At 45.4% G+C, this 20,821-nt stretch overlaps 1 protein-coding gene across 2 annotated transcripts in view; it reads right to left on the reverse strand.

The window, feature by feature from the left end:
• Window positions 1-349: 349 nt before the first annotated feature.
• Window positions 350-20,821, reverse strand: part of LOC144173483 (uncharacterized) — an 83,523-nt gene continuing 63,051 nt past the window's right edge. For both annotated transcript variants that reach the window (XM_077701889.1, XM_077701888.1), the window contains exons 8-10: window positions 5,551-5,695; window positions 3,593-3,862; window positions 350-513 (exon numbers count right to left, since the gene is read on the reverse strand). In XM_077701889.1, the coding sequence (XP_077558015.1) occupies window positions 392-513; window positions 3,593-3,862; window positions 5,551-5,695 (537 nt within the window). In that variant the 3' untranslated portion in view covers window positions 350-391. The remainder of the gene's footprint in view (window positions 514-3,592; window positions 3,863-5,550; window positions 5,696-20,821) is intronic.

The following is a 20,821-nucleotide window of genomic DNA, read 5'->3' on the forward strand; positions in this document are numbered from 1 at the left end:
CGAGTTGAAGCAGCATAAATATCTCGTTATGGGGATTTACAGAATGTAATAAATAGAGCTGCGTAACGCAATAGGAAATTATCTTATGTTTTTCAAGACAACAATACTTTTTTAATTAGTGTCCTATAGGATTTTGCTCTAGTTAGCCTTTTTTTGTTGTTTAAGCATGGCCCTTGAATGTACCGATTTACGCGAGGTCTTCATAGACTGACAGAAAAAAATTGAGCTACAGCAATAATACTTGTATTTCGGAACATCTCCCGCTGTGCGTAAATTTCCCAGGCGGCAAATGAGGTCACCAAATGAATTTTTATGATCGAAAAGTCACCACCAGGAAAACCAAGGGCAAGGTGTTGTTTAATCAGCAGTTTCCTCCGGATACACATACGTTTCATTTCGCACGTAAAATTAAGCGAACCAGAGCTCGTCGATCCACTTTTGCGCTATCGGTTTTTGGGAGTGATTCCAGAAAAAAGACACCCCCGTGCAGATTTTTGTGCACTGGAAGGTTGCCTGAAAAGACATATAATCAAACTTGTATGAGGAGCACTTGGACAGACAAAAATATTGCTTTGTAATCATACAAACACAATTACACTGCCACAGATTAGAGTAGTTCTAAACTGTAAGGGCACAGGCTTATATGAGTACAACGCCCTGCCGAAAAAAGTATAAACTTTTATGAGTAGCAGCGAATGTTTACTAACACCGAAAAAATCTCTGACACTTAAGTTGGGTTATTTGCTCTGAAGAAGAAAGCCTCCTGATTTTTATTAACCACTTCTTTCCTGCAACATCAAATTTGCATCGCTTTGTTACCCGTTGTCTCTTCCGTTTTATTTCACCTCTCGTCCGATCTACATATGCGTACTCTACATATCATGAGTAATCTACATATCATGGGTAATCGGGCTCATTGATTATGCACAAGTTGTGGCAGTGAATGAGACTCCTTAATCAACAGCATTTACACCTACTATACGAGCCGTTGGCTTAGGAACAGTGAAAATTACCAAAAATACAAGTGGGCATGTGACGACCGAAAACACTACACACATTTCGTTGGCGGGTATGCAGGTAATCACTACCATACGTTTTTAGAGATGAAAAGTTCAACGAGCACGTTCTTGAAGGTGTCGGCGGGAGACCATGGCTACGTTCGAGGGAATTTCTCATGTTTGCTTTGGAGTGTTTGCAGCAGGGAAAAAAATCACAAAAGTTACTTTTTGTAGTTGGCAAAAAAAAAATAAACTATGGGCTGTGCTTTCACCCGTCTGAGTTAAAGACCATATATTTATCTAACTTCAACTGCGTCATCATTTTGCGTGGGCGCGTGCGGGGATGATCGGTGCTAGATCGTTAGCGTGTGTTCTACGTTGCCATAAAAAAGTATTGTCATCCGAATACGTTCCCTGCAGAAGGGATCACAAATTCAAGTGTTACGGGTTCAATCAAAGCCATAAAACATATATGTAAGTTTTTCACTATAGCAGCTGCCTTGCTCCAGCTACTCATGCTGTTCCCTGCACTATGTCCTACATTTTGTAGGGAGCATAATGAAAGTTTCTGTGGTTTTAAATCCAGAATGCATGCAATTTCAAGCCGTCCCTCCCGGCGCCCCTTTCTTAATTCAAGAGTCTGATAATTTCCGTTACAGCCCACAGCGGCTCATTAATCGTTGTTGTCCAAGGGAGATATTTCTTATACATCACGTATTTCTTGTGCAATGCCCCTCTACAACACTACGCTTCTGAACTTGCTCTTCCGACAGAGTACTACCGTGCCGTGAAGACCCTGATAACGCGTTTTCATCCCCTTTCGCCGCGCCTTGCGCAGCTTCTGTACCCTTGGTTATTTTTGTAGCCGGGCACTATGTCTATGCATTGGTTTCGGAAACGGGCAGCAACGTGACTTTAAAATACTGTGTGTGTGACTGCGTTCTTGTGTGCTTGGATACATGTGTGTGCTTTTGCGCGTGCTTGCACGTAGATACTCTATGAATCTCTTAAAATGCACTTTGAGCCACATGACTATTGGCATAATACTCGGTTGACAGCGATAAATTTCTCTATCGCCTGAACTTTGATTATCGGGCTTAAAACAATGCGACGATTTCTGCCCTAAATTAAAAAAAAACAAAAACAGCTGCAGGACTGGTCCCGTCAATGCAAGCGATATGAATGTTTGTATTCCGCGGGCTAGCGCGGTTGCGGATAAAGGTATATTTTATGCTGGAATGTTATGCTTGAACGGCTACAAGCAAAAACGGCAAGCAAACAAGTGCATTCGTATAATAGTGATACCGTGATTTAAAAAGTGTACAAAATGTAGTGAGGAACAGGCTAGAGAGTCGGGTTCGTAGGCTGTCGCTGAAATGCTACTGCTGCTTTTTGTGTGTTATCGCAAGAACATTGACCCTAGAAGTTTCGTCGTCCCTAGTTGTTAAATTTATTTCTAGTTTACAGGCTTTGTTTTGTTTCCATCCCCTTTTAGGTTATGTTTCTGCGCGGCAGTGTAAGGGCGGGAATAAATTCTTCGCGAACTTACTTCTCCTTACTTGCGATGAAGCTGAAAGCCTCAGCAATTGTCCCATGCTTCTTCTGTACTGCGACATCGTGCATGAGTCTCTTCCTTCAGTGTCTTTCCTCATCTTTTTGTGCAAATGCCTTCGCCAGCCACACTGGCCACACCTTTCCCGAAATCACCATTTTCCGTGGCTCGCGTGCCGCTGTTCTAGTTACCTGTCGTTACGCTCTCTTTTGCCCCAGCATGCACGGGGATAACCCGATATCTGCCTCTGGCCTTAAGTGCTGAGTTAGTACCGTGATCGCGGAGTCGCTTTCTGATTGTGGTACGTGGGTTCAAATCTCACGCGAACCAAAATATGTTGTTTATTATCTCGGTAAAGTGGCAGCTATTTTCTGTTCTCGAGAACTACTGTTTTTGAAATACAGTAGAGTTAGTGCTTTCGCCTTGAAGACGTTCAATTGATCGCGTAATTTATGGGTTAAGCCTCGGACCTTGTGCAGAAAGATACCTTCGTCACAATAATATCAACTAGCGCTCTGTCGAAGCGAAAACGGTGGGGGGGGGGGGGGCGAAGCTGCCCAAAATCAAATTCACCCACCAACAGTCCAACTTATACGCGAGTGGGCCCAAATTTCACCACCTCACCATACACATAAGGGAGTTCTTATCGGGATAGTTACCTGCACCGTGATTGCGCTCTCTTGTGCTGTACTTCGTGGCTTTATCTAGATTTCAACTATCGTAGTCTTTATACGAAGCGCTGTATTTTCAGGTAAATTCGGCAAGTCCATGCACCCCTCTTCTATTCCAAACTGCTTGTACCGCGCCTGAATGGCTCAATCAGACAGACTTCGGCTTCGTAACGTGCTGGACCCAGCTTTGAATCCCACCACTGGAAGCGTTTTATTATCATCATCGTCAGAGCAAAATGGCGTTCCTGCAGTGCGTTTAGGGTGGGCTACAGACGACAGCAGTGAGGGGTGGAAAGCTTGGCTTAAAAGGGAATATGGCGAGAAGAAAAAGGGCCGGCAAATGAGTTCAAATATAATCAATGATATCTCACCTTTGACGGTTCCCGTAATCCTCTCCGCAAGATCTGTTCGGCACTGCTGCCTTCCTTTATCCGAGAGAACAACGGCTGCTGCTGCCGATTCGCCGTAGTCGACGTGGGGCAACCCCACGACGCACACTGCGGCAATCTCATCTCCATGGTTGCGGAGCAGGAGTTCTTCCAGCTCACCGGGGACCACCTGGTTTTCCATGCATTTAATCATCTGCTTCAGTCGCTCAGCGAAGTACAGCCGACCGTCGTTGTCGTAGTAACCAGCGTCACCTGTGACATGGAACGGCTTGTACAAGGCGCCTCTAGTTTTTCCGTTGGTATTTTAATCATATATAAATACTGCCAAATTACGGTAAGCGAGAATTACAGGTTTTCTATACAACTGATAGGAGCCTGTCGTGGCAACCTTTGTAGCTGCAGAATGGGTTGACTCATGGCCGTAAAAAGTAAACCCATGACTACAGTGTGTCTGCATTTGGGACAATGCAATTCACCTGAGGGGAAATGGGGAAACATCCGTTGAGTTACGACCGCAAATTTCTCACTTGAAACATGACAAAGTATTACATAGCGAGACCGACGCAAATAGGGAGACCGACGCAAATTTCGAGCAGCCGTAACTCTGTGTCACGAAAAACTTAAGTACGTCATAAATGCAATGATTCAAATATTCGCTTACGGAGCCATAACTTGGCGTAATGCTTTCTCGTAGAAATGTTTGCCACAGCAGCGCGTAGAATTCTGAGAGTGCGTGGAACAAACCCCCGACAGAACAAACCAGCAAAATTTAAGTGACCGAGCAAATGAGATCATAGTTGCCACATAGCCCACATCGTTTATTTGTACTGCATGATATTCTACGCGATTTTGGGCAATGTGCCTGTGTGTAAGTAATCTCTTCTGATATAATTCTTCTTTAGGTACCATAGGAATGTAGAGGAGCACAGCAATAAGGTTGCGTATGTATTTTTGGACAATCTCTCTATGGTTTCTTTAATAACTAGCTTTGTTCCGGAGAACTTCCACACCTGTCGGTCTGCACCGCTTGTTTTGGTCGGTGTATAGTTAAGGTATTAGAGTTGTCTACACACAATACTGGCTCGTTCGTATGCATCACACGCGTGTGCGTGCGCGTGCGCGTGCGTATGTGTGTGCGCGTGCGTGTGCGTGTGTGCGTGTGCGTGTGCCTGTGCGCGTGCGCGTATGCGTGTGCGTGTGCGTGTGTGTGTGTGTGTGTGTGTGTGTGTGTGTGCGTGTGCGTGTGCGTGCGCGCGCGCGTGTGTGTGCGTGCGCGCGCGCGTGTGTGTGTGTGTGTGTGTGTGTGTGTGTGTGCGCGCGTGCGTGCGCACGCACGTGTGTGCAATTTCTGCGTACTTGAGCAAACCTCTGCTTTATTTATCGTGGGGAAAAGTAAACGGGAGGGGAAGAGGTTGAAAGGTGGGCGAAGCAGTGTATAATGTGGTGAAGCAGAGGGAAGTGTGGTAGCGATGTGGCCTAGACTTTGGTGCTCAGGTCGAACTCTACCGCGACTGCTCGTGCTATTTGTGGAGGTCGCGGGACTTTTTTGCATCGCTAGCGAAACAATGCGGAAGTGCTTACAGTGGGCTTCACTTTAAGTTTCACGCCTGCGGTCAAATCAGGCAAGCACATGAAATGTATTTCACAAGCATTGAATTGGGGAGAACTTAACGCCTTGTTAATACTGCTCAAGTAGTCACGCTAAAGCAGAGTTTCCATATAAACGCCTTTTTTAAATTGTGCAACTGCGGGTTCATTTCCCAGTTCTAACGACCTCCAAAGTTGTGATAAATTACAACGCATAGTTACAACGATGTCCTCGCACCTTCTTTATTTCTGAAAGCTGTTGACCATACAAAAGCAAAGTTGCCAACATACTTTATATAACAATTCGTAAAACTAAACCTCGGTACTGCCGTCATTCTATCACTTCCCCATACCTGATTTCATAAAGCCAGCTTCGTCAAAAAGCTCGGCGGTCTCTTCGGGACGCTTGTAGTAGCCTCTAGCCATGGTAGCGCTGCAAAAACATATTTCCCCAATCTGGTGCGGGCCGAGCGGTTGTCGCGTCTCAATGTCCACCACCTGTGAAAAAAATATCTCCCCTTGACTGTGACGAAGAGTGGGAAGCACAAAAAGTGTTGAAATATGTGAATAAAGCCGTCAGCACTGATCTGTGCCCTGCCTTTGCTGTAAGTGCCAAACTACCTCGGTACTTGCTCTGCGTGCAATCCCCTTAGCACAACAGACGGCGTCAGTTTTAGGACGTTATTGTAATATGTGTAACAGCCAGAGTGACTGCAGTAGTCTATGTTTTTGTGAGATGTTGGGGTGAGCGGAAGATGGTCCCAAAAAGAACAACATGATTGCATCGCCAGTTTTCACAAGAGGAAAGGGACGATAATACAGCGAAGAAGGATGACTACACGTCATTTCATCTCCGCGTATTCACGCGCAGTGCGCAAGTACGGCGGTGCGCTGACGCCCCGCTGTACCATCGCCGTCTCGTCCGCGGTAACTGCTGAATTAGACTAGGGAATATGGATTACCGCCTACCGACACTTATAGCTACCGCAATAGGCACCTTTGATGCATCCGCCTGGTGACGGTTACCGGAACGTACACATGAGGTGTACTGTACACACGTATGCGTGAGGCGTGAAAAACATGTATCACGTGGCGTATCGTGTGTGCAGACGATGCACCACGATATACATGTTTTCAACGCTATGATTGCGAAATAAATATAGGCATGGTCCAGCTAGTTTCCCTTGTGCTGCCGAGTTTGACTATAACGTGATACGACGTCACTCCCCGCCCGGCGATTGTCGCCGCCCCTCGAGTGCCGGCGGGAACGAAGGAGAGAAATGAATGTAAGCCAGATAGAGGAAGGAGGAGGGCAAGTACAGCAGCGGTGTGGAGGAGGGATCGAGGATGCCGGTTCATCTGTGCTCAAGTTACTCTGTGTGGGCATCCCAAATGTCAAAAGCGGCCAGTAGCGTCGGACCATCCTGCCGACGCCAATCAGCTTGCTAATGAGTTGACCAGAAATGTGAGTACGTACGCGCATAGTGGATGGGCGTGAACAAGAAGAACGAGAAATTCAGGGAGCTACGCGTCGGGAGAACAATCCAGAAAGGCATCGACAAGCTTTAGAAGCCTAAATCGACACCTCGCCTTCGAATTCGACGATCACTTCGGAAACTGACGAAACGACGGTAGTGAGTGCTCCCAGTACACAGCATTCGACTAGCCATATTGTTCGTTTGGGGAACTATGCTTTAGCTGCTTTCGCTTACATAACCGGCCTATCCGAGCTAAGCTGCAGCCCCTTTTGTTGAGAGATCCCTGCCGTGGTTCTTTATAGTTACCTTGTACATCCTGCCGATAATCGGTCTGGCTTGAGGAGCGGTAATAGTCAGTGTTTTGTGCCCGGTTGTAAGAATGGTTGCAAATTGTGCGAAGAGAAGGTGTTCCTTTTTCTGGTTACCAAAAACGCTGGGTCTTTTTTTGAGTGGCAGCGTAACCTACATCGAATCGACGAGCCGCTCAAACCATATGACTGTGTGCGATCTCCATTTCTATTCTACTTTTCTATCCCATCTTTTGCAACATACCATCAAAGGTGAGACGCCCCTCTAGAAAGATACAGGTCGTTTCTCCACCCGGTGTGGACAACATTCCGTATGTGCTGATGTACATTGTTAAATAAGTTGGCCTGAAAAGAATTCCAAAAGAAAAGTTTGAACCACATGAGCGACACCACTAAATAGATGGCGAATCAACGGAAGCCGCACAAAAGAATTTATAAAGCACACGTGCTGGTCGCCAACTTTCTTTTTCCTTTTTAAATATTCCCATTCTATCACATCGTTAGGGAAAGCGCGTTTTTTGAGCGTGCCCTTGCTGCTCCCTACCGGTGCAAATGCTTTAGTCCTCTCTACGCCCAAGAGATTATCTCGTATCCTGCCGGCGACGCCATGACCGATTACGTGCTAGTACGTGGTTCTGAGCTCTCATTTGAAGAACACTGTGATCTAGCTTTAAGCTCCAAAAGGCCGGGGGCAGCATGTAGGTCTTCTCTGGTGCACAGCTTCCAGCAGTGTTTCCTCTTTAGTGCAAGTTCAACCTAACAAAACAAAATATGATCTTTTACCACTAGATAATCTAGGTCGTTTAACCAGCTATAACAAGTGTTGTGTTCTTCAAAAATACCCGAGAAAATTCCTGATCAACCTGACGTATCGAGATGGGCACACAGCCTACAGAAAATTGTTTGCGATATACGTGTCAAGCACAGAAGGGCCGTCAGACAACCACGGGAAACGCTTGGGCAAGGGTATCACTTAAATGAAACAGGGAGTCTCCGAGATCTTGAATAAGTGTACAAAAAATTGTCGGAAGGCTCTCGCCCAACCACAACCAAGCCATAGTGCGATGTTTTAAAGCTTCAAGGTCCAACCTACCTAAGCGGGACACGGGGCGCTTTTAGTGGATTTTAGGATGGCCTACATCCGTGAAGAAGAAAACCAAGGTGAAAATGAAAACCGCGTAAAGAAAAAAGTACGATGGCGATGGCACAGAGGGACACAACGGCAGCAATAGAAGACAACAGGAGTATTATGACTACGCTTATTACAAAAGCAGCAAACAATTGATTCGCTAAGAGCGCATGTGTAGGGCTACCCGGGGTGGTTTAAAAAGCCTTTGTCCTATTAACACACAGAAGATGAAAACGCCGCAAGAAAGGATAATAAGAATCAATATTGGAAAACTGATTTCCGCCTCTTTACATGTAATTGAGTAACTTGAAAGTGCAATTTCAAAAGTGGCAATCGAGGTATGCCTTAATATCCGACCAGTGTTTGTAATAAGCTGTTATCTAACACTCTCAGTTATAATGACATAAAGAAACGTATGCCATAAGAGCAGGATAATGGTGATGGTAACGAAAGGACAATTCCATTACTGCAGGCTTTTTTCGAACGTTTTTCGAACGTTTTTCAGATAAAATAAAGCTGTTCCACTCAGCGGTGGGCAGCTGCGGTTGCCTAGGTGTATGTGAACGTGGTCACGTCGGCTCTGCACTTAATGTCCAATTATGCAGTGTTCAATATTTTCATCCACGAAGATTTTAGTACCATGGTTTTCGAGAGGGTCTGGGTCATCGACTGACAGGAGATTTTTGGCAAATGTGCAGTTTTCACCAATTTTACGCACTTTTTTGCCGCCTGCCTGGCTGGGCTAAGCATAACACGCTAGACGAAGGCTACGCCTAACTGCCGGCGTCGCGCCGGGCGGGATGGGAAGAGCCTCGTCTACCAGGCCAGCACTGGCGGAGCTCATGACCCAGATGATCGTGCAAGTCGTGGGACGAGATATTACGCCGGAAGAGTTCCACAAGTCCAGCGGATGGCCTGACGCCGGCGGGAACGACAAGACATCGAGACGGTGAGGAGACCAACGTGAGCCGGCAGACCATCCTGGCATTCAGCGTCCGGCGCTTGACAACAGGAAAGACAGGGGCAAAAGCGTAGGTAGACAGGTTATTCTGCCCTCTGCCCTGTTGATCTGCCCAAATTTTGTCCAAGACATCGTGGTGATCAGCACGCCCAACATGGTGAGGGCCAAGAAGTACGTCCAAATAGGAAAGATAGAAGTTCTAGGCAAGAAAAATGAAGTCAACGCGTACGGGACGACCGCAAATGGCACCGTCAGGGAGTAGTTAGGGGTGCCCCGGTAGAAGATTCCGACAGCATAGGTGGAAAGAGGATTGGGGTTTGAACAGTCCCAACAGCAAGGGCAGCAGCAATGGCACCGGGGGCAGGCAAGGCGAGAGGATACAGATGTGCCGGTTCCGGCGCAGGAGAAGCAGGTACAACAGCAGAGACAAGCATATCAGCCTCAAGAAAAAGTTGTGGCATCGCAACAGCTGCCGTTGGAGGTTGCCAGAGACGAAGAGGAAGAAGAGGAGGCATCCGAGGTGCCCAAAAAGAACCCACGCAAGTCAACAAAGGTCAACCTCGAAGCCAGCTCGAGAAAATAACCACCACGGTCGGTACCCTGACGACGGTGACGAAGCAGAAGGTGGGGGCAACAGAGCAAAGGTTCGCAGACTTGAGGACACGATTACTGCAACGTCGGGTATACCGACTTCAACAATAGGTCAAATTCCTCTCATTTGAACCTGCGCTCTGTAAGGAACAAATACAAAGGAGTTTAATGTTTCTTTAGGGATATATGTTTTGCATATCACATTCTCACGTTTACGAAAACTTCGCTTCGTAGTGATGCGAAAGCGTTGCGTTCCCAGGAATATAATTGCCACTGCCAAAATCGTGGCAGTGGCAAAGTAGGCGAGGAAGCGGAGTGTGATTTTAACCGTCCAAAGAAATTAACTGTAAAATTATTTCAGTGTAAACGTGTGTTACGCCAGATTACGAAGTTATTTCTTTAATAAATGATGCTTTTGTGTACTGTGTTTGCTACCGCCCACCGGGGAATAGCATATGCAATTTCTTGTCTTCTTTTGATGCTCTTTCACTTTTTTCTTGGTAACGTCAAGTGTATCGTTTTATTTTAGGGGATATGAACAGTAATTTTTCTGCCGCTAGTGTTATAAAGCTTGACGTTGAGGCATTACTAAACACTCACTCATGTCACATTGTTATGACTATGCCCACACGCATAACTGAAAATGCAGCCAGAATATTGAATATCTTTATAACAAATTACCACATATCTCACATTAGGGCAGGCGCCATTAGTTATGCTATAAGTGATCCCTTCCCCGTTTACTTTTCAGTGCCTCGAACTAAGGCAGCACAACAGAAGCACCCCTACGTGTACCGTGAAATAAACCTTGTCACGCTGTCAAAGTTCCGGATTCCTTGTCTAACGTACCCTGCTACGACGTTTTCAATGAAAACGACCCAGATGCAGCTTATGAATAGTTCATATGCAAATAGAGAAGGATGTATGATAACTGCTTTCCATAACTAACACCCAGTAAGTCTAGGAAGGGCACAAACCGTGGGTGTATCACGAGCTGCTCAGCCAAATACGAAAGCTTCAGCAACTCTACAGTGTATTTGTTCCAAAGAGGACTGCCGAAGTACTGAAAACGTAGAAATCATTTAGAAACTGCGTGAACAGAAATATTCTGTTGGCAAAGAAGCAGTGTACACAAATGTGTTCCGTCCTTCTCAAGGGAGTTTTGAACTGCTGTGGAAAAATTAAAATCAGTGATTAGTCATATAACAGAACCGCTCACTAAACTAGCAAAATATGAAATTGAGTTAGAAAGTTCATAGTTCAATGGTTTTATTAATTTGTTGTATCTTCCACCCGCTTGTCTAAGGAAGGCCACATCCCAGAAATAAATTATCATAATGTGAGCACCATCTTCCATGGCCTGGTTAGTGAAAGTGAAGTAGTTTCGGCTTTTAATAAGCTAAACAGCAGTAAGTCCATTGATGTGTCAGCTATACAAATTGCAAAAGGTAAATATTGTATTGAAATTATAGCGAACTGCTTAGCCTGTTTTTATAATATGTGCCTTACAACCGGAGTGTTTCCACATAAAATGCACCATGCGAAAGTCGCTGTTATAAACTAAGGTGACAAAGGTTTTCTCCAATTACAGTCCTATTTCTGTACTGCCGTCATTTTCAAAAGGCTGAGGGAAAATAATACTTCAAAGACCCGCGTTTTCTGTTTGCCCATACAATATTTTAAAGCTACTGCAATATGATTTCCAGATAAATAAACAACAAAGCTTGTCCATCAAGCACAAAAATAGTACATACTCGAAACCTTTGAAAATTCAACGTAGTTTTAGGGGTGTTTCTAGATTTCACCAAGACTTTCGGTAGCCTCAGTCATCACATTCTTCTCCACAAGCTTTATACCAACGATATCACAGGCAATGCCCACTCCTTAGTATCTTGGTACCTACGCACCGCTTACAATACCTAGAAATAAATGGATACCTATCTTCTTTAAGACAGGTTAATTTAGGCGTACCTCAAGGAAGCATTCTAGGTGGTTTTTTATTCATATTATACATCAATGACATCATTGCCATTAACGAGACGGTGAAGTCGCCATCTACGCCAGTGTTGCGGAGTTCCCACTCCGGAATTGGAATGAATCCGGAATCATTCAACATTTTCGCGACCCCGGAATGGAATGGGAACGGAATAGCTGCAATATTTGAAGGAATGGAATGGGAATGGAATTAAGCTCCTTTTGTCCGGAATGGAATGGGAATGAAATTACATGTATTTTTTCCCAAAATAAAGCGCACTTTGCCTTCCAGGCCTTTTTTTTTCAAAATATGCAAAAATCCGCAAAATATCCCACCAGCCCAAGTTCAAACATTAGTAAGCCGGAGCCTTGAATTTAACAATAACTCAGTACTGCTAAAATCTATTGGCTGATTACAAGCACGGTATATTTATAAGCAGCGATTTTACTACATTTATATCCTGAAATACAGCGCTGCTACGAAGTTCGTCGCGATTCTCCGCCTAATAAACGCGGCTCTAAGCCGTTGGTATCCGTCGTGGGGAACTACCGCGGTGGCGTCCCCCGAACCCCCCCTATCTCTCCCAACAACAATTTTTTACCATGGCGGCGCCTTCGCCCCGGCTGCGAGCTATCTCCCCACGCTTCACTTTTGTTTTTTGCGTCTGGAACCGTCGGTGATCGCATCCCACCTCGCCGTCATCGGGACGCTGGCGCAGAGCTTGTGTTCACTGCTAAATTCCGCATATCAGCTTAGCCCCATCTTCCTTCGCTCTCCGCCCTCCTCCCCCAACGTTTTGCAATACTGGCCCTCCTGTCTAGACACTCAGACGCCTTTGCCGAAGCAGCGTATAGGAAGGCCTAAAATATTGGTTAGAGAATCCACCCGAAACAGGAGAGCCCATGTGATAGAAACTGCGGTCACGCCTGCGCCTGAATGCTGCAAGCTTTGTTCCTAAACGGTTCCGACCTAAGGGAAAGCGAACGCTAGCCACTTTCCCTTGCTTTCCCGACTCGCAAGGGCAGTTTCCGTTGTAAATGTGACGTCAGCTGACGTGAAACGCGTGTTTTCACACGGCATCTCTTTTAATGACAGACAGCGATTCGAAACCTGCTCTCGAACACCTCTTTTAAGCAGCTCGTTTGTCAAGCGCAACACACAGGCACAAGGCAACTGTATTAGTTTACTTTTTTTGTTCTTAGAACTTATCGTTGAAGCAGCCGTCATTTACACTTCGTGTTTTCAGAACTGAACGGCGAAGCACCCATTTGGCTCACACCATTTTGTTACGTAATTTTGATGAATGAAACCAAAATAAACTTTTTTTCGACGTTTCACGGCAGCTTGAGATCTTTATTGCAGCATATAAAATTCACGAGGAGGCCTAATTGCGCTGCTGAGCACGAGGTTGTGGTTCGATTACCGGCCGCGGTGGCCGCTTTCCTGATGGAGGCGAAAAGCAAAAATGCCCGTGTGTACGAGATTTCAGCCTAAGGTGGTCAAAATTAATCCGGTGCCCTTCACTACGGCGCGCCTCATTGCGTCGGCGCGTTAAACCCTGCAATATATCTACGAGGACACCTATGCACTTTTTTCTGGCGTATGGATTTCCACAAGACTAGACTGACCAGTTGCCGAACGTGTCCTTCTATTATTATCGTTATCATTTTTTTTACATAATTTCTTTCGTTTGATCGCCCAGGCCAGAGGACACTTGGGGGAACCTTCATTGCTACTCCACTGCATGCAACTTCTCAAATTAGTTATACAAGCCTCAGTTATACAATTAGTTACGCAGGCCTTGGACTTAGTTTTGCTGAGTCCAAGGGCGCAACTCATTCTCTAAGTTCTTCTTCAGTTAGCTAGAGCCAAAGGTTGCGTGGTGCTAAAGTGTGAACAATCTCCCCATTTGTCAAAAAAAAAAAAAACAAGACGCAGATTAGTATACGAACCAATGCATTATCCCAGTATACACTAACGAGAGAAGAAAGAATTCTCCCTGCGCATTGGTTCTCATCGAGACACCCATCCTCGTTAACAAAATTGCAGTTCTAACCATGCTCACGACCACTCCGTACACGTGTTTACTGCTTAAGGAATATACTGTCTTGTTCAACCATACATTTTTCAGCACAAAAATAGAACAAGTCGTCACGTTAGCATTACCACATTCACAATTAAACAATATTAAAGCATCACAATTCCGAGAGACCTGCTGACCAAGCAAATGCTATAATAACTGCCTGGAGAACGGCCCACGAGGAATTAGTTCGGTGATTGCACTGAGCGAGATAATCCACAAAGCCACTATCCCTCGACCTTGGTTACGTATTTTGCGTATTTTACCAGTTCTTAATGCGTGTAATTATATCAGCCTAATGGTGGGTTCATTGGTAACTTGATAATCACCCAATAAAACGTTGAGGAATTAGAGGAATGGAATTGAACTGCCCGGCCATTCCCGGAGTGGGAATGGGCGATGTTTCGGCATTCCAAGGAATTGAAAGGAATGGAATTTAGGCAACTTGTAATTCCCCGGAATGGAATTGGAATGGAATGGGGACGCCCATTCCGCAACACTGATCTACGCTAATGACACGAGCATTTTTGCTCCTGGCTCTTCCGTTCTTGATTTAGCAAATGATGCCAACATCACCCTAGATTTAATTAAAAATGGTCCCTTACAAAACCACCTGTAAAAATGTTGGCAAAACGAAGGCATTGTTGTTTTAGCCGCGCCAGAAAAGAGTCCCCAAATGAACAAAATTTGTTCGTTTGCTTCTTTTAAGCGCGTAATCTTGCATAGTTGTCTTGAACTGCTCCTGTTACCCTTTTTTGTAAAGAGTATGCTTGTCCGCTCCAGCTTAAGGCTTCTTAACTGATGCTGGCAGTATCCTGTAAATAAATAAATAAATAGGAATCGCAGGTGCAACGTGTACACTGTCACATGTTCTGGCTCAAGCAGGGAGAGTGATTCCTTGCCCCATGTCTCGGCCAAATGAGTAAGCACTTTGTCTTTCGGCTATAACCTGACGGTCGTGGCAGAGTGTGAAAGACGACTGACTCTGCAAAACCAATTCTGACGTCTTGGCCTTGGTTGGAGTTTCGCTATGTGTTGTCCTGGCCTTTAGGCTCCAGTCTGTTGCCCATCGGCTGTCGGAAAGATTCCGTGCAACTCCAAGTCGCCCGCATGCTGTGAGGTTTGTTTACTTTTTTCGGCGAGAGGCACGTGCGCACATATACGCAATGACGTTTTTCTCATTCCGAGCAAGTGTTGCCAGATTATGGCGAACGCTGGTGTTTTTCTGTGGCCAGTGTTGGGCAATCTACTTAAGTGGGTATGCGGGGCTTGACGAACGTGCGCTTGAGGCACGCGTGCAGGAGCGCTTGACATTTACTTGGTATTTTTAACTGCGAACACCTTACACAAACAATTCCCTTACAGCTTAGGTCTTTAAATCTGATAGTACGTTAGCGGGAAGTATTTGAGCCATGCTCTTCATGCACACCACCTATCATCCTCTGGCTTACTTATAGCTATAATTGAATCCCCGACTTGACCCACAGCACTGTAATTCAAGAAGTGGAGAGCTCCTACGATTACCCCTCCCAGATTGCACCCGCTTTCTTTTTAGTGTTAAATTTCTTCTTGGGACTTTTCTTAGTGCTTGCCTTCAGTTCTCTATATACTTCGACATATGTGTGCCATCAGGGTCTGAAATTGCTGCTTACGTAAGTCATACCTACTCGTTTTATGATTCATTGTTGACCACCTTAACTTCACTTTCCTCGGCTGGATTGTTTTTCGGCAGGCTGTTTTCTCCAATCAGTACTGTGTCCTCAGTATTCAAAATAATTTTTATGGGAGACTTCACCCCCTTAGCCTTCTATGGCGGTTATTTGCGGTGAGCGCGACCACGTGCGGTGCTGCGAAGCGCCCCTCCGTGACGTCGGCTTAGGGACTAACATTTGCCGTGTGCGTCACTTGGGCTCGCTCTGCCTGCTGTTTCTTTGCGCTCGGTTGGTGTCTGATGCTTGTCTGAAACAGATTGCGCGTGTGCGTAACTTTTTAATAGACTTAAAATCGCATACACTAGCTCAAGGCGTGAGTTAAAGCATAGTTTTCGATACCGCTAAGGTATTCCTTGCGAAGCCGGTCCTGTGCGGAACGCAAAGAGTCGGAGCTAGGCGTCAGCTTCAGTTTAAGCAATCTTTCTAACAAAGCGAACAGCCACCTCCTAGTAACCGGTAAGAGCGAAAATACAAAACCAAAACAAATTGCAAGCCTTCGGGGCTGTCAAAGTCGTATTAAACAATTGCACCGCGGAGAGATTTAAAAGCGGTGAAATAGTTTTTCAGATAATTTTTTTATCGCGTGCCGTTGCGGATATCGAACTGGTGTTTGTTGAAATAGGTAACGCTCGAAAGTATTGCATCACATCACTTTACGTTGTCATGACATGAAAGCATGCGGACATACACTATGGGCTGCAAAAACTGTCGGTTGAGTTACAAATAGCCCATTGTGCTGGTTTTATACCAGGCTTATAACCAATAGGGAGGTTTATTGAGCAAGATGTTTCAAGTCTACGGTAAAAATACTGTAATACTGCGTTTGTTCAGACCTGGGGGGATATTTCGGTACATTTCCCACAGCCATATCTTTCCAATATATATATATATATATATATATATGCGTTATAAGAAAACTGCTCTCAAGAGGCGAAGGAGGAGGAAACTTTAATTAACAGTGAAATTGAGCTGATTAGTGGACCCGGTAGTTAGTCCACAACAAGAGAATAAGAGTACTTTTCTTCAATTCATAGGACGCCAGCCCGAGTAAACCAGGATTTGTTCTTAATGACTGGAAGGGGTGGTACACAATAAAGAGCTGCTTGGAAATGTCCATCGGTTTCGATTCTTGTAATATATGCACGTATACTATTTATTGCGTTCGTCAGCGACTATATCAAGCGTTCAAAACCCTAATCTTGTCATAATTGTTCGGGTTGCGACTCAGTTTGTTATGATAATGATGGCTACGATAGAAATTCGGAGAACAAAAGCCGTATTCGAGTACTCTGGACGACGTTGTCGGGGCGCTATCGCAATGGCGTAGCGCAAACCTTCGCATTGTATTTGCATGTGAATAAACAACGCACGCTGCGGATATGCACCTTCTTGCACGCAGCCATGACAAAAGCGAATTTGTAAAGAACGGAATGTATGCAATACAGCCTGACGAAATATCCACAGATTCTTTGTGAGCCTCCCAAACATCCCCAAACCAACTAATAAGACGTTTGAGACGCTGCAGACAAATTAATGCGTTCTGCACAAAAACAACGCAAAACACTGATGTGATGCAGGTCAACAACAACGGAATAAATAGAAGACTTTACTTTACTTCCTGCTGTGCGATGCAAGTGTAGGGGCCCGGTGCTTGGTACGTAGCAATAGACTGTTGATGCTTAACAAGAGCATCTCAAAAATACTGTAGGGAAGCCTACGCATTTCGAATTCTTATCGATGAGCTCCGGGCGCTAAACCTCGCGAGTAAGCTAGAACGGACGAGTTTCACACGATCTTCTGACCGGTGCTCTGAAGAAAGTTGTTCTCTCTTTCCTCGTGTGTTGCAAACTTGTGCGGGATACAGCTTGAAATGTTCCAGGGTTGTCAGAAGCTGGAAAAATACCTGAGTTACTAGAAATGTGCTTTTAGGGGCGAAGCTCCTCTTGCTCGAGCCCTGTCGAGTCACTCGTTGCTCCTGTATACGGCACGGCACATTAATGATGATTGTGGCAGAATCCCCCTAGGGATCGGCCAACCAGAGATTGGCCGAAGAGGTCAACACGTTCAACGCGTTCGTTGCTACCCAACAAGGAGAAGAGGAAGAAGAAGAGGTTGTCGCTCGTCGCCTGCCAGCTCAAGACACGTACCGGGGGTACACAACACAAGACGCTCAGCAGAAGGCGACGGCCAAGGTGGCTAAAATGTCACACACCGAATTCTCGAACTTACCCATGGAGATTGTCATCGTGCAAAACAACCCCTACATAACCACCACAAACATCGACGTCGTCGACGGGCTTGTCAACGGAGCGGTGGAAAGCTTGACGTGTCGAGTCTTTATATGATGTGCGGACGAATGTTTCACGGTTTTACCGATGAGCATTTTTGCTTCGCCCCTCTTGTCATCTTTCACTTCATGGAGATGGCGGAATTTTTTTAATGCACTAAAGCATCAAAGCGGGCAATGTCTAGCGCAGGCACTGCTGCCCCTCACAAGCGGACTGTAGCGCTCTACAGCAGCGCGAGTCGCTAAGCCGACGTCAGAGCCAGAGGGCGCCACTCAAACATCTCATCGCCAATAGGACAGGCTGAAACAATCTACAGCGTTGTGGTAGTCCCTTGTTTTGTTGCGAATAATTTCATTGCACTTTTGCATCCATGGAAATAATTGAATAGCAGTGGAGAAAAAAATACCCGGATAGAAACTTTTATTAAAAATTACCGGCTCGGTGCACTTTATGCCCTTCTAGAAATGATGCACTGTGAATGCCCTACGTCAGCTGCATAAATCTCTTTCCTAGCGCCTTCTTTCTAAGCGTACTACATGAATCCTATTTACTCATATTGTCCTGGGCTTATTTTCATTTTCATTTCATTCATTCAATCCTTAAAGGCCCAGGGCATTACATAAGAGGTTAGGGCAACAAATACTCACTGATAGTATACAATTTGATGTAGACAAACATTACACATTATAAAATAGTAAACGCGCGTAATAATAACGAACAAGAAAAACAATAAAAGAACACTTTCACTGGGAATAAGGTTCAAGAACAGGAAGTATTTGTTAGAAATATTTATACTGTGTGCCGATGCACCTTCGATGTAGTGTTAGGTTATTGACTGTAATCAGAGAGGGTTTACAGTTTTTGCCGGAATGATGTCCGCTCAGGTATAACAGCAATGTTGTCGGGGAGGTGTTGCACAGTTTAATTTCATGGGGAAAAAAGGAGTCGTTCATCGCGAATGTACAGCCATTAATTCGTGCAATGGGGTTTGAATGATTATTGCGGGAAGAAGTTCTGTTCAGTGGCTTTAAAAGTTCGGGACTTGACTGTTGCCGCAAAAAGGTGTGCAGGAGCCGTAAACGTGAGATGGTGCGACGTGACGCGAGGGATCGCAGGTTGAGTGACTGTTTTAAATTGGTGACGCTGGTTTGTGTAAAAAAGTGTGAGGTTGTAAAGCGAGCTTCGCGGTTCTGTACTGATTCTAGTTCGTTGATGAGACATGCTCGGGATGGATTACAAATGGACAATGCATATTCGAGCTCTGGGCGCACGTATGTTAATTATGCTAGTTTTTTAATGTCGGGAGACGCAGATTTTAGATAACGACGAAAGAATCCAAGTGTGCGCAGAGCGTCTGAGCAGACGGACTGCACGTGCGACACGAATGATAGAGACGGGTACACGTGCACTCCGAGATACCTGTATGACATGGCCTTGTCGGAATGAAGTGAATTGATGACGTAGGAGTGATGAACAGTGGCTTGTGTACGGGAAAATGACATTGATTTACATTTAGTAAGATTTAAAGGCATCAAAGATTCTTGGCACCATAGTACAACTGTGTCGAGGTCTTGCTGTAGTTTAGTTCTGTTTTCGGTGGTTTGAATGGCGGAGCACATGACACAATCGTCTGCAAATAAGCGAAGTTTTGTCTGTATGTTAGTTGGGAGATTGTTTATGAATATTAAAAACAGAAAACGTAATAGGCCTGCGCTGTCACGGACACCTGATGAAACGTTAGTTGTGGAGGAGTCATAATTATTAGCATACGTGTACTGCTCGTGGTTAATAAGGAAGTGTTCTATTCAGGAAACAATATTCGGTGCAATACCTAGTGAAGAAAATTTACAAAGTAACGGGTTATGGGGTACGCGATCAAAAGCTGTCGAACAGTCCAAAGATATAGCATCTATCTGAAGGTTAGCCTCCAAGTGTTGTACGAGGTCGTGGGTGAATTTGGCTAGTTGGGTCTCGCATGAAACGTGCTTTCGGAAGCCGTGCTGGTGGTAATAAAAGAAATTAATTTGTTCTAGGTGAGTCACAATATGTGAAGCTATAATGTGTTCCAGTAGTTTAGAAGGGATACCAGTCAGTAAAATTGGGCGGTTGTTTGGTGGATTGGCGCGCTTTCCTGTTTTTAATATTTCAAAATCTGTGCTTCCACCTTCCAGTCGTATGGGACTTCGCCTGTTTCAATGGATTTGGCGAAAATGAGGCAAAGTATCTGACTCACCACTGCGACGGTGTTTACTAAAAAACTGGTGGTTAATCGGTCACATCCTCGCGCTGAAGATATTTTAAGAGCTTTGATTAGTTTAGCGATTCCTTCAGGGTTAATTGCTATTTCGGAGGATACAGCGGAGGGAGAATGCGTAGGCAGTAGCGTTAACTGGGTGGTGCTAGAGGTGGAGAACACAGAAGAAAATTAGTCGTTGGTTGCAAAGTCCTCTGGGGCTATTGGTTCCACATTTGGGTCTGTAAGTTCTATGTTGTTACTTTGACTTTTACGAGACAGCATGCACCAAAATCTGGTCGGGTTTGACCGAAGGATTGATATCAGGGCGCACAACAAATATTTATATTGTAACGTGGCGGCAGAGCCAATGACTCGAACGATGGTTGAAGGATGAGGAACGATCTATTTACAGAATTTACAATGCGGCCATAACAGCGCGCGCTGCGACCCCGTCACTTGTTCGTCGTCGTCGTCGTCTTCTGTGATGAGCCATGATGGGGCATTGGCCGCCTAGGGGTCCCGTGACATTACCCCCCCGGTCGAGGGCGACCGTCCCGGTCGAAGCTGCAGCGCGGTGACGATAGGGACGCAGATGAGCATCGTGGGAACACACATGCCAGGCAGCATGCCCCACACAGCTTCGTCGTCGTCGCAGATGCTTGTTTGTGACGCCACATGTGGCTGCTATCTTCATTGTCTTTGTTTGCGTAACATGCCCCTTTCCTCGAAGGCGACCGTCCCGGTCGAGGCCGCAGTAGCATGATGAGCTCGGTGAAGGTGAACGATGTGATGAGAATGTACAGTGAAGCTCTTGCCACCGCGGATGTAGGACATGGGTTTGGTGAGCTCCGGCGCAGAGCAGCGAC

Source organism: Haemaphysalis longicornis, unplaced genomic scaffold (genome assembly GCF_048455015.1).
Source record: "Haemaphysalis longicornis isolate Haplotype H1 unplaced genomic scaffold, Haemaphysalis longicornis Haplotype H1 scaffold_3, whole genome shotgun sequence".
Taxonomy (NCBI): Eukaryota; Metazoa; Arthropoda; class Arachnida; order Ixodida; family Ixodidae; genus Haemaphysalis; species Haemaphysalis longicornis.